This window comes from Leptidea sinapis, chromosome 2 (assembly GCF_905404315.1).
Source record: "Leptidea sinapis chromosome 2, ilLepSina1.1, whole genome shotgun sequence".
Taxonomy (NCBI): domain Eukaryota; kingdom Metazoa; phylum Arthropoda; class Insecta; order Lepidoptera; family Pieridae; genus Leptidea; species Leptidea sinapis.
Window position 1 is genome coordinate 8,430,992 of NC_066266.1, and position 15,357 is coordinate 8,446,348.

The 15,357-nt window shown below is 33.9% G+C and overlaps 1 protein-coding gene across 1 annotated transcript; it reads right to left on the reverse strand.

Moving 5' to 3' along the window:
- Positions 1–788: 788 nt before the first annotated feature.
- LOC126976378 (inhibitor of growth protein 1) lies at positions 789–15,155 on the reverse strand. Its single transcript, XM_050824683.1, has 5 exons — positions 14,901–15,155; positions 9,584–9,790; positions 6,713–6,898; positions 3,970–4,083; positions 789–3,026 (listed from the first exon to the last, which is right to left on the reverse strand). The coding sequence occupies exons 1-5, from the start codon at positions 15,034–15,036 to the stop codon at positions 2,707–2,709; spliced, it is 963 nt and encodes a 320-aa protein (XP_050680640.1). The 5' UTR covers positions 15,037–15,155; the 3' UTR covers positions 789–2,706.
- Positions 15,156–15,357: the final 202 nt, after the last annotated feature.

Consider the following 15,357-nt stretch of genomic DNA (forward strand, 5'->3'; position numbering starts at 1 on the left):
TATAGTCCCCTAAGTGAAACAATTTTTAGCCGTAAATGGGCGTTGAAATTGCTTTAATACTGGGAGGCAATCTAGAATAGTGGGAATAAACCATTTTATCCCCCCATGGAGAGACAATTTGGTATTGTAGATACATTATCATAGAAATCCAAAGATTAATTTATACCAATCGATAGGTAAATAATTAAATCAATTGTTACGTTGAGATGTGAATTATTGCGACCGGTGGGATCTCCACACATTTAAAGATGCGTAACAAAATTTCTGTTTAGAATACTAACCCTTAGATGAAGAACTAAAACTCTTATGTTTTAATCGTCACCTCTCGTCGAGATTTATCGATTGCGTACATGAGATATTAGTGGGATATAGAAAGAAATCTAGAATGTTATTAAGTAAAAAATAATATACTTTGTCGGCCTATATCCTATTATAAAGATTATTTATTATAGCTATCAAGCCATAAAAACCATATAGGGGAGAGTCCTACAGTACCGGCCGTTTGCAAGCTATATAACGACCGTTCCCAATATTCAGTCTATCTCTTACTTGAGATGTAAATCGCAACTATCGTTGACTTTTCTGTCCCAATAAACTTATCGACGGTAACTCACCTTATCCGTACTCGTTATCTGTCAATGTGAGAACGTATAGCTTACCAGCGATAAAAGTTTGTATGGAATTTTAATTCACGCGTCCCAATATAAGGCGATAAGAATTACTTATCGGGTATATTGGGACAGCCTTTTTTCACAGTAAATAGTCAAAATGGTATGAAATAAAACTAATTATTAAATTTTTATTTTTAATTATTTACTTTATGTCTTAATATATTATTGTAATAATTGTAAGATTGACAAATTATTCTGTGCAATCATAGTCATTAATGATAATATTATAATATTTATAACTAACTTATTATAAATGCGTTGACCGCTGTACTTCGAGTTGAGCGTACACACAATATTTACAGAAACCATCATTTCATGAGCACTTGAATTGGATTTCTCTGTAAGTGCTCACCCATAAATTACGTAACAGGTTTACGGGGAGGGAATCAACAATAAGGGGGGGGGGGGAATCCTAAGTCTTGTGACATCACATTTTTTGAAAATATATATAAGTTTCGCGAGTCAACATCTCCTGAGGATGCCTCGTGTAGAGGCGACGCACGTGTCGAATTGGTTAAAGACGAATCTTGGCGGAATTTACACTCGAGAAGGCTCACAACTACACAACTATTGGAATAAATAATATTTTAATATCTAAGTATTTTTTTATTTTAATATTTTAACAACTTATATCTCAATGTGACGAGCGATATTGGAGTGCCGCTCAGAATTATTGGATTTTTCAAGAATCCTGGGCGGTACGCCATTGAAATACGCAGGGCGTATCAATTACCATCAGCTGAACGTCCTGCTCGTCTCTTATTGTTATAAAAAAGATCTAAGTATTGCAACATTAAATTTAAATTGCATACATAATTAATAATAACATTAGAATACCTAGTAGCAGCTCTGTCGGCACGACTAACGTTTTATTTGGCAAATTTTGAAACAATTTAATTTTCTTAGTTCTGCTATTTACTATTTTAAACTTATGAAACACTTTTATGAGGTATACAGTGCAGCTGATGGTAATTGATACGTCCTGCCTATCGTGAGTGACATTGCAGTGCCGCTTAGGATTATTGAAAAAACCCAAAAATCTGAGCGGCACTACATATGCGCTCGTCACCTTGAGACATAAGATGTTAAGTCTCATTTTCCCAGCAGTTTCCTAGCTACGAAGATGAAAAATGTGTGAAAAGTAGTCACTTAAAATGAATGAATTGCAAAAAAACTGAACTTAGACGCACATAGAAATAATTGAAAAATATGTGACATCACAATAGGTAGGGGGACGGGGTCTTACATAAGTGACCAGCAGCATCTAAGGGGGGTGGGTTTTGTCAAAAATCATGAAATTCGTCTGACTTATATACTACTGACGGCATTTTATGAAGAGATTCTTATATTAATGTACCCTCATTATTTACATCTCAATATATTGACCAACTAATGGAAAATAATATTTCATCACCCAAAGATGAATATGTCATAAGTATTTATTTTACATTATTATGAGTAAGGTCTGCTATGGAATGGATCATCTGTATGCATGTTTAGATAAAAATTGGAATTCTTTATTCGAATTGTCAAAATCTGTGATGACAAAAAAACTTAACGACATATGCACGAGTTAGATAATTTGTACGCCTAGATAGATTCAAAAGCTGCGAAATCTACGTAAAAAATAGCGGCGAACTGTTAGCCATGCGACTGTCGTATCGCGAGTGTAAGACGTAGCTGTCATTATGAACTTGGCCAGTTGTCATGCGCTGTCTGACATCAAGAGGCTCTATCTAGGCGCATAAATAATATAAGTACATGTAATATTACGTTCTATAAAGCTTAAACGACATTTATTTCATTTACAATTACGTATTTATAATTTATTAAAAAATCGGAAAATAAATCACAATTGTAAATTAGATACGACGATTTTAACGAATTTAATTTTGAATAAAAATCCATTTTAAAGTGTATTATCAATGTACAACCGTCAAAAAAATTTTTTTCAGTTAGACGTACAACAAAACATTGACTTCCATTCGTCGGCAACCATCGGAAATCACAACCTTTAGACGAAACAAGAGATGATCTACGCCTTCTCCTCTTTTTCGCGATTATACCTTTCCAGCTCCTTCAGGAATTGTCCTTTGGGTTTCATCACGTTCGGCCTGTCACCGCGACACTTCGGGCAGAACCATTTGCCCTTCGGCTTGATCGATAGAGACACGCACGAGAAATGGAACCACTCGATCGGGCACAGGTCGTTGTCGCAAAGAATCATTTCGCCGAACGATATCTGGTCACAGAGGCAGTACCGCGGCTCGTCGGGGTCGATAGCATCTGTCTCTTCTGGCGGTGTTTCCGAACGGGCGATCTGTCTGGATTTGCGCTTCTTCTTTTTACCAATACCTAAATAAAATAGAATAATATTTATGTAACAATAACATAACATATTGCAACAACACTTGGTCAACGTCATGAAAATACCGATGCAGTTCAGTTTAGGTACTTAAAATGAATCGCTAAGTTTCGTACCATAAAGTGCCTATAACTAACTGGCGTTTGAATCGCTTATAGAAGAATGAACGAAAGAAATTTGTCTGTGGTCCGTGCGGTGTGAGAAAGAGATGACGCTGTACAGTCGTTGCATAAGTCTGTCTCTCTTACTCGAACCATATGTGTTGCGATCCGAAACCTATAGTGATATGAATTTTGCGGTTTTTTTAGTAGAACTTACTACAAATACATTATAAAATTGCGCTTTATAGCGTCAAATTACAAACCGTTAAGCCCTTTTTAGTACTATTATTATATTATTATATAATAGAAATTAATATATAATACTTTCAAATACAAATTAAAGGTTTTCTTAGGTGTTTTCATAAAAATAAACTGATTAAAACGATTATGAACGGACCACCATTAATGTTTGATTTAGCACTTTCCGTTAAGAAAATAGCAACTTTTATTGAATCGCTTACTTTGACACATAAGCTATCCAGTTTAGCTTAAAATACTACCTCATGGTACGAATGAACGAACTAAAACAGTTTAAAAAGTGTTTACAAAATATTACCAAAATTATTAGAGTAAAAATTTGTGGGTGAGTTTACAGCCATAATTTTTTACTAATAAGGTATGAATTAAAACTGGAAATGACCTCAATCCTTTGCCACCCCGCAATCCCTTAACATCGTAAGACGTAGCTGTCGCACACTAAAGTAATAAACCTAGCCTGTTGTCATGTGTTGGCCAACACCAAGACTCTCATGGCTCAGATAACTTCTAGACGTATAAGTTATCTGAGCTTGAAGCAAGAGACTTCTTGGTAATTATCCTTTATTTTTATTACCTTTCTTGTGTGTGGTGTGTGTTGGTCGCTCACTATCGCGTTCACTCGAGTCTGCACCGTCAGTTGCAGTACCCGCTGTTGTTCTTGAACGACGGGCTCGCTTAGACCATCTCTCTGTGAATTAATTTATTAAATAAAATGATATTCATCATCAGCCGGAAGACGTCCACTGCTGGACAAAGGGCTCCCCCACAGATCTCCACGACGATCGGTCATCGATCAGAATTACACACACGATTTACACCAGTGGGAGGCTAGATTATGGGTACCACAACAGGGTGAAGCAGTAATGTTTAAGCATTATTGTGTTTCGATCGGAAGGGCACCGGAGTTAGTGAGATTACTGGGCAAATGAGACGTAACATCTTATGTCTCAAGGTGACGAGCACATGTTGTAGTGCCGCTCAGAATTTTTGGGTTTCTCAAGAATCCTGAGCGGCACTGCATTGTAATGGGCAGGGCGTATCAATTATCACCAGGAAAACGATGCGCTGCCGTCATCCAACGTATTCCAGCAATCTTGACCAGATCGTCGGTCCATCTTGTAGGGGGCCTTCCAACACTACGTCTTCCGGTGCGTGGTCACCATTCAAGGACTTTACTGCCCCAACGGCCGAGTCCGTCGAGCTATGTGCCCTGCCTTCTGCCATTTCAGTTTCGCAACCACTGAGCTATGTCAGTGACTTTGGGTCTCCTACGGATCTCCTCATTTCTGATTCGATTTATTTTAAACAATAAATATGGATTGTAATTATATGTAAACTAAAATAATTTGTTTGCAACAGCAGATATAATATAACTTCTTCTTTTAAATATAATTTAAACGATAGAACTGTACCTTATCTAATATTATGAAGAATCTTTGATGGTATGTTTAATTAAAACCATATGATTTCAAGTTATTCATATGGTGAGCGTATTTAGACTACATTAATTAAAGCACATTGAGGAATTTGCTAGAAACTGTGACAATCATAATGTTGACACGAGGAACAAACATAAACTTGTTATGCCTACAGCTCGGTTAAGTCGAGTTAGTAAGCCTTTTATTGGGGGATGTATATTCTTCTAGAACATGATCCCAGAAAATTTACAAAACAAATGTGTTACGAAATTTAAAAGAATTGTTAAAAAACGTTTGTGTGTGGGCAAGGTTACTATAGCATAAACGATCTTCTTCATGATACCACAGACTGGGAATGAAGCGAACACCCTCAGGCTCTTTTATTATAAATGTTTATTGTACGATATTACATTGTAATCCATATTTAAAAAAAAATATCCCGTTGAGTTTCTTGCGCCCGTTCTTCTCAGGTCTGGGCAGTCTTATTTGAATGGGTGGTAGTTTTTGACGTTCAATTTTTTTTTATGGAATAGGAGGACAAACGAGCGGACGGGTCACTTGTTGTTAAGTGATCACCGCCGCCCACAATCTCTTGCAACACCAGAGGAATCACAGGAGCGTTGCCGGTCTTTAAGGAAGGTGTACGCGCTTTTTTTGAAGATACCCATGTCGTATCGTCCCTGAAACACCGCACAAGGAAGCTCATTCCACAGCTTCGTAGTACGTGGAAGAAAGCTCCTTGAAAACCGCACTGTGGAGGACCGCCACACATCCAGATGGTGATGATGATATCCTAACTTGTGGCGTGTCGTGCAAAGGTGGAATTCGGCGGCAGGAATCAGGTTAAACAGCTCTTCGGAACACTCCCCGTGATAAATGCGGTAAAGTATTATCAATAAGTGATTTTGAATAAAAATATTTGAATTGATTGATGTGATAAAAATTAATAAAAATAATTCTTTATTTTCATTTGTAACACTCACTGCAAATAACTTACAATTACTAAATTTACAGTGTTATTTGTGTAACACTAACTAATTACTTGTCTTTATAGTTAATCTTATATCTTTAAAACGAGCAATTCTTGTATATATATATATATATATATATACAAGAATAGAATATATGTATATATATATATATTTCATAATCCGAACCTCGGAAACGGCTCCTACGATTTACAAAATTTAGTATACAAGGGATTTCGGGGGCGATAAATCAATCAAGTAGTTTCAATTTTAAAAAATGTAGTTTTATCCGTGTTTTTATTAGAATCTGCTACATTTACATTAAATACAAATGTAAATTTCGCCACTATATACACAAGACTATAATAGCTCAGGTGGGATTGGGTGATCCGGACCCCGGTTTCGAATCCAGATGTCCTATTAGTTTAAATTTATGTACCTTCTTAAAAATTCGAGCAAGGCTCAGTCGTCCGGATATTTGTAATAAAATTCAAAAATGGTTTTGCAGTAATGTCAAAAGGAATGGACCTGATCCCGAGACTAGTTAAAACTCGACAAATGACTAGTGTAACATATTTTATCTATATATTTATATATAAATGAATTGCTGTTCGTTAGTCTCGCTAAAACTCGAGAACGGCTGGACCGATTTGGCTAATTTTGGTCTTGAATTCCCTTCCTCTGATGTGTCCTTACATAATTTCTATGAGAGAATTTATTGACGCACGGTTTGACAGTTCTGCTGTGAAACAATTTCATTACGACAGCAGGTTGCATATTTTACGAACTAATTCTTGATGTTATGATATATTATTGACAAATTCATATAAAACATTACTTTATTTATTATTTACAGAACAACGTCTGTCGGGTCAGCTAGAAATAAATAAAAATGTGTATGTGTGTGTGTCAAATTGAAATTGAAACAGACCTCCAGATTTATCTTTCTCCGGTTTCTCTTTTTCTTTCTCAACTGTTCGTTCTGTTGGTGGGGGTGCTGGTGCACTCTGTTGCTGACTCTGTTGTGTGGTCGTCTCCTTCTCAGTGGTCTTAATTTCTATGTTTGGAGTTGGTTCTTCTTTTGCAGCGCCATTTGTCTTTATCTCTAAGTATGACACTGGGAAAAATAAATAAAATAAAATTTACGTTACTAGAAGTTACCAGGCTCCTTTGCACAGGATGCCTGCAAAATTATGGGTACCACAACAGCGTATTGTGTAAGCATTATTGTGTTTCGCTCTGAAGAGCGACGGCGCTCTTCAGAGCGAAACACAATAGCTACGGAGCTAGTGAAATTACTGGGCAAGTGAGACTTAACATCTTATGTCTTAAGAAGACAAGTCTTATTGTGGTAAGAATATCATCCCCACCATCTGGATGTGTAGCGGTCCTCCCCTGTGCGCTTTACAAAAATAGCGCGTACGCGCAAGAGAATTTGGGTGGCGGTGATCACTTAACTCCAGGTGACCCGTGCGACGGATTGTCCTCCTTTTCCAAAAAAAAAAAAATATAAGACGATGGGAAGAAATGCGGCGACTTTGGTTAGAATGTGTGTAACACCAGCAAAATCTGGTATTTCCTTCTTATTTAAAAAAAAATAAGTGTTGTATAAATGTAAAGTGTATATGTTATTAAAAACATGTGGTGGTCATTATTTAAAATCTGACGATAATTTATGGAATATTTATGCTGCAGAGTTCAAATTCAAATTCAAAAATACTTTATTCATGTAGGTCACAAAAATGACACTTATGTATGTCAAAAAAAATATATAAATATTGTTTCTTATTGAATTTACCGCTACTTCGTAAAGGGTTGAGCTAATGAGAAGAAGTAGCAAGAAACTCAATGCCACTCTTTTAAGTCAAGATTTACACTTTAGTTGTTTTACAAATCATTTCAATTACAATATATGCAAAGTGACGCAACAAAAATACTCAAAAGTCAAAAACTGAAAGGCTTACATGAGTAAGTCAAAAAAAGAAAAAAAAAGTAAATTAATACTTATAAACACAAGAGTAATTGAGTATAGTAGATGCATCAATCCACACATACCGTAAATAAATAGAGGCATTATGTGAGCATTTCATAAAATAAAATATATAATAACTTTAACTTTAAAGGAAATAATAATAATAAAAAAACACATCAAGCAGACCTCCCGGTAACAAGATCATCCAGCCCCCACATGTTCATTTTAAATGTTTTTGATACATATTTGAATTTTTAATTTATGTAGGAAACCACAACTTGTTCTTGTTTCCAAACAGTAACCGTGTTTATAATTATTAATAAACACAGTGTAACGTTACTCCAAGTTTTAAATCGCTTATCCCTGTCATGTAATTCTGTAGTGACAAAGGCGAGATAAAGACAAAAAAATTAAACTTGAAGTAACTTCACACTGCACTTATTAATAAGACAGATTCTTGGTATAAAGTTATACATAAGAAAAAACCAAGAATATGCAAAATATTTACAAATAGACATTTTGATTATGTTTGATTTATTCGGACATATAATGTTTCCCGTTTTAATTTTCAAAGATGCTTGACATTTGGAAAACTTCAGAATTATCATTGTATTTACAGTGTTTTCAGCGATATAGTCCACAATTTGCATATTCTTGGAGTATTTTCAAGTATAACTAACTGTAAACAATGTTTATTTGTAAGGCTTATGGCCTTATGGTGTTTATGGAGAGAGTAGTTAGTAGTAGTAAACTTAATCCTTAAATATTTGTGTATAAATTACATAACCAAAGCTATATTTATAACTATATGACAACCCCTATCGTCCAGTGGTTAGTAACACTGAATACTGAGCTAAAGGTCCCACTTTCAAATCCCGGTAGGTTCAAACACTTATATGATGAGTATGAATGTTTGTTTCCAAGTCATGGATATATGTATGTTTAAATAATTGTATTAAATATATTGTTGTCTTGCACCCATAATACAGGCTATGCCTAGTTTGGGGCAAGATAATTTATGTAAAATTGTGTCAATATTATTATTATATGGGAAGAGATACCAATAAATGCCTTTATTGCACAATTTCATATTGTTTGTATGTTGTAGGTTATTAAGGTGAGGACAATTCTGATATTAAAATGTGCATTCACCGTTATTCTTACGGCCATAATGGGAGCACAAAGTGACACACACATATTAAACGCCAATTTTACATGTCATGTCACTATTTGTAATTGATTAGGAAAGTGGACTTTTATACTTAAATTTATATACCACAAATTTTTGTTTTGTTTTTTGGTTGGTCCATAAATTGTATTCTCTTGGAAGACTATATTTATATCTTTCTTGTAAAATAGCAATACATATATAAATATAATTGATATCGCAATGATGAACTAAAAATGTTTTTGTTGAAAAGAGAAGTTTTTTTTAAATGAAAATAAGGGACGAGACGAGCAGGACGTTCAGCTGATGGTAATTTATTCCCCCTTGCCCATTACAATGCAGTGCAACTCAGGATTCTTGAAAAACCCCAAAAATTCTGAGTGGCACTACAACTGCGCTTGTCACCTTCAGACATAAGATGTTAAGTCTCATTTGCCCAGTAATTTCACTAGCTACGACGCCCTTCGGATCGAAACACAGTAATGGTTACTCACTGCTTCACGGAAATAGGCGCCGTTGTGGCACTCATAATCTAGCCGGCATCCTATGCAAAGGAGCCTCCCACTGTTATATAACTTGTTACCAGCCTATGATTTTTGTAACATATTGCCAATTATTGTTATAATGTTATTTTTAAATGAGTATTATTAAGTCACACTTACATAGTTTTTTATGATCTCCGTCCAGAGCTCTCTGCTTATTGTCAATCAAGTCCTGTATATGCTGTACAACTTGAAGTTTCTCATCACCGATCTCCTGTGCAGCAACCAATGCTGACTGTAACCTTAAAGCAGCTCTACCCCTTCTTCTCTCTTCAGTGTGTGTACCAACACAAACACCTAAATGAGTTTCAGCATCTCGAAGGCATTCTGTAAATATGCAAACAATGCTAAAAAATATACAATGAATATCATTATTTAATCACACCTGTGCAGAGTCTGCTCTAAAGCCGCTGAAGACACCATACACATCCTTCTGGAATGCAAAGCCATTGCCGGAATCAGGCTGGAGTGTCTTAAAATACTTTCACTCGAAGCAGAGGATGTGCTCTGCCTAAACATTCCGAGGATCTTACGCCTCTTAAAAGTAATAAAGCCTCAAGGATATCATTTCAATCACGACACAGTAACATGTTTACTAGTGACATTTTTTAGAGACAGGCAGTTGAGAGCAGGCACGCTAGCAGTGGGCACAAATGATCCTAGGATTTAAGTGCATTTTAATCCTTGGGGATTGCTTTGGAGCAATAATAATAATAATTATCATTCATTAATTGGTGAAAGTTTTGGCACAGGAAAGAGGGATTAATATTTAATATAACATATTACAATCATCAAATTAAACAGGATATATAAGGCAAAAGCAGTAATGCTCAACAGTGAACTATAGGATGACACTCTCAAAACAAATGTTTTCCTATAGATAATCATTGAAGTTACTTTACTGTTGATGCTAGTGACCAGATATCTGTGATATGTGGTCAAAAACTTGCATACACTTCCTAAATTTATAATTATAAGTTAACAAAGTGAACACAAGTGTTGGTATTGTTGGTATTTGAAAATTTTTTCTTAAGGAGGCTGACATTTTGCAGGTAATATTTTGTTCTACTTTTTTTTCCATTTTGTATTGCTATAGTTCAATGTATAATATTATTCAAATACTTTTATTCAAAATAGGATTCAAATTCATTTTTTGAACGTCAATAACGGGTAAATGGGCGCAAGAAACTCAGCAGGCTTTTTATACATAAAAATATATTAAAATATTATAATTTTCATCAATCATCTGCAAACGGACAGCCTCACTGATGCGTAGAATTCGTGCGAGTACTAACAATGTCCTGATGGTTACAGGTAATAACAAGAATGTGATTTTCTGAGACACTGCGTTCATATACACGCCCATGTACCTGGTGCCTCAAAACAACGCAGATTTATGAATTGAATTAAATTAAATCAAATATAAATATAATGTTCAAATGTTTTAATAATTTTGCTAATTTTTAATTTTACTAACATAGTTTTAAGTTACTACTAGTTTTAACTTACTACTCTACTGACAATATATGGATTTATAATGGTCTGAATTAAATGAATTTTATTTTATTTTATAATAAGACCATTGTCTTTGTATTTTAGTTAGATTTCTTTACAATTTAAAGTGTGTCTAGTGTGTAGTAGTGGAGTACCAGAAATTAGTGAAAACCTGACTAATGTGTCATTTACACAACCAACTAAATTACTAAGCTTATATTCATGCAATTATTGCCTCTATGTCCTGTGAACAAAGCCCTATTTAATTTCTGCTATTTTTAGATGACAGGTGTCAACTATTGGGGTATACTAGGTGTCATCTATCCAGATTTATGTTTGAGCATTATTTTCTGAAGCTGACATGGAAGTAGCTAAACAAAAGCTGCAGGGGAGACATCCCCACAGCTGCTGTGGCAAAGAAATTCATTGTACCTACATTTACATGACCAAAGAAATAGAATGTAAGAGAAATTAGAGGAGGAAAGGAACTTTGGCTGGCCCATGCATCAACTATCTCATATGGTTAGTAAATGATTACATACATTTGCATTATGTGATTACTTATCTTTACATTAAAAGGCATTTATTTCCTCAAAATTGATTCCTTTAGAAGTCATTTCTAATAACTACTAGATACTACTACCGTTTCGGAAACAAATGGCGCTCTGAGAGAGAAGAAGCGGCGCAAGAAACTCTCCCAGCATTCTTTTTTTTGCGCTCTTTTCAATAAAAATATACAATATTGTACAATCATTTCTATCGCTATAAAATAATCACAATCTAGTCCCAGGCTGTCCGATCATTTAGATATTCAGCAGTGGAGTAATAGGATTTACAACAGAGCCATTTTTTTATAAAACATTTAAATTTATTTATAGATAATGCCTGAACAGTGGCTGGGACTTTATTATAGAAGTGTATACATTTACCCTCAAAGCTATTATGTATCTTATGAAGCCTTCTAGAATTAGTTAATGTCCACTCTCATGTTCACGAAGTATCCTTACACAAACAATGAATTCAAGCTCTATAAGTTCTTGCATCCAATATAGTTATAATTTATATTCATACAGTTTTTTTTTTATTACTTTTTATGAGATATTTAAAATATTTTTCAACTTTGAACATTATTAATATCTTGGATGCAGCATTTTACAAACTAATTTGCTATGTAAGTATATTTATTAAAACTATTGTAAAATGACAACCTGTATAGCTACTCAGCTATACTGCTATATATAGCTGACCACTCGGTCAGCGATCCTACCTACTAAGCTAGAGGTCCCGTGTTCGAATCCCGGTAGGTGCAAGCATTTATATGATGAATATGGATGTTTGTTTCCGAGTCATGGATGTTGAAATGTATTTATGTATGTTAATATGAATTTATGTATGTTTAAGTAAGTATATTGTATTAAATATATCATTGTCTTGTAACCCATAACACAGGCTACATATGCTTAACTTGGGGCAAGATAATTTGTGTAAAAATGTGTGTCAATATTATAAAACAAAATTATTATATGTTTTTATTCATTTAAAAGAATGGCTGTTGAGTTTCTTGTATGTTCTTTCACAATATTTACTTTTCCAAATATATTTTAAATAAATATTTATAAGGACTATTGAAAAGAGCTAAGTATAAGGCTATTTTATTAAAGTTTATTTGACTTTGACTTTAAAGAGAATAAGGAAGATAAGGGAAGGGAGGAAAGAACAAAATACTGCAAAAAAGAAAACTAATAAGAATGATTTTAATAGTGCCACAAGTACAGAAGAAGAATGTGAGCATTCTGGAGATAGCATGGTTGATATATCTGAAGAGTGTGAGAATAGTGATAAAGAAAAAATTAAAATAGAGATAAAGAAAATGACAATGATAAATGTTAGTATGTAGGATTAAGTACAAATTAGATTTTTCATTTCTCATACTCGGAAAGTATTGTTCTTTTGATCTGATTAGTGGGTAGAAAATGTTGCTTCCCTCCACAGAGAGGGAAAAACTCATACAAATTACTTCCCACCCAAGGGCCGGAATGAACTTTAAAAATAGAACTGCTGCCACCTGTGTACAGTTTTATGTAAAAGAAAAACGAATAAAAAAAATGCAGCGGCCATGTGACTTTCTAAACAGCCAGTGTGAACTTAGCACAGACTTCTTTGAGCGGAATAAGCCGCAACAATTACGAGGTGAGTTCCATATTTTAAATTCAAAAAGTCAACATAAATTATTGTCCTAATTTGACAACTAATTTTAAATAGGTACTACTAATATTATTTCATATTATCTCTGAATAGTTAAGATGAACAAATAGTTTTATTTTCCTCATATTCGTCATGAAAAGTAGAGTGTTTATACTATAGCCGTCTACATAGACTATAGCCGTCTTAATACCTCAGGAATTGATTCTTTCGACCCTCGGTTAACAATCTACTATTCCATTACAAGATCAATATTAAATATATAAGTCATCAACACACCAAATATTACTATAACAAATGAGAGGATAAAGAAATATTTTTATTTTCTGTTACAAGCTCATGAATAACTTGATATGATAGTTTATTATGATTGTTGCTTTATTTTCATGATTGTACAATTGTCTAGTATTCGTGCTAATGGCGGTCTATTATTAGTGATTTCGTTGTTTGGCAATGTTATCTACTAGTTCGCATGTACTAATATAAATTTAAGTATAAAAAATGCTCATAAACAAAGCTTTGATTATAGAAAGTTAATTTTTTGTAAATGTTTCTGTCAATTGTAATAAAATATGCTTTATTTTGAAGAATAAAATTTGTGTTTTTTCTTAATGTGTCGAGCTTTAGTGCCTTTACCTTATATGAGAGCTAGTGTGATATGAATCGGCATATTTAAAGGAAACTGTTTTAAGTCAGTTATAAAGAGGAATTATTAGAATAATAATATTGACACACTTTTTACACAAATTATCTTGCCCCAAGTTAAGCATATAGCCTGTGTTATGGGTTAGAAGACAATGACGTATTTAATACAATATACTTACTTAAACATACATAAATTCATATAAACATACATGACTCGGAAACAAACATCCATATTCATCATATAAATGCTTGCACCTACCAGGATTCGAACCCGGGACCTCTAGCTTAGTAGGTAGGATCGCTAACCACTCGGCTATACAGGTCGGTATATTACGATTAAGACCTATTTTCGTTTCATGTTACAAGAAAAAGTTTTCATGAATAAATTGATATGATAGTTTATTATAATTATTGCTTTATTTAATGATTGTACAATTATCTAGTATTAGTGCTAATGGATGTCTATTATTATTGATTTGTTTTTTTTGGCGATGTTATCTTCTAGTACCCATGACAAAGACCAAGTGTACAATAATATAAATATAAGTATAAAAATGCTTATATATGACTCTTTGGATTATAGAAAGTTAATTTGTAAATGTTTCTGTTGTTAATAGAATATCTGTAACTGTAATCTAGTAATAAAATATATTTTAGTTTGATGAATAAAGTTTGTGTTTTTTTTAAAGTGCCCTTACCTTATGTGAATTGGCATATTAAAAGGAAACAGTTTTAAGTCTTTATACATAGCAATAATGAGGGATTAATATTTAATAAAACATATTATAATCATCAAATTAAACAGAAGGTATATATTAATGGGAGCTAGTGATGTAAATTCGTATATTTAAAGGAAACAGTTTTAAGCATTTATACACAGCGATTTGTAAGGATAGCCTAAAATAGAAAAGATTCTATTTTATTTTGGTCCATGGCTATCGAGAGTAGACGCTAGACAACAACTCACGCGTTATGAATCGAATAAAAGAGAATGTCAACACAGCGTTACAAACATTTTTAAAGCCCGAAATGAGATGAGAAGGCATGAAGGTGTATTTTATAGACATATTTATAATAATAAAATAGTAATAATTACCTCTATATGTAATATCTAGCTCTCGCATACGCGATAAATGTCGTTGCAAATCGTTGGGTAGATTTTCGACGATATCAAGATAATTCTCAACATATGTTGCTGAAAGCAACCCTTCTGTTGAAGATTGACTCAACATGGTTAAACTCTATGCACAGTTTTCATGATCTTAAGCAAACACAACAAATTAAATGATTCTTTATATTGAAAAACAACAGTACTACAGCTTCTATCGCCTAAAGGTAGGAAAATAGTAGAGTAAGTTCAAGTTTGTACAAACATGTTAACTTCTCGCCGTCAGCGTCAAGCGTCCGCGTCAGCGTCAAAACTTGTGACAAATGACAATTACAATACATGCTACCAAATGTCTAACTTAAATCTGGTTTATATATGTCCATGCTTACTGAAGGCTGCATGGCCCCCGACCTTTGCCTGTCGCCGAAGGGACGAATGGAATAAA

Bases quoted from the DNA above. Each gene is read 5' to 3' on its own strand.
- LOC126976378 (XM_050824683.1), bottom strand. From the start codon at position 15,036: ATGTTGAGTCAATCTTCAACAGAAGGGTTGCTTTCAGCAACATATGTT. The intron at 9,791-14,900 runs GTAATTATTACT...GCATATTTACAG, and splicing joins GCTAGATATTACATATAGAG to AATGCCTTCGAGATGCTGAA. The intron at 4,084-6,712 runs GTCTGTTTCAAT...ATTAATTCACAG, and splicing joins GGAGAAAGATAAATCTGGAG to AGAGATGGTCTAAGCGAGCC.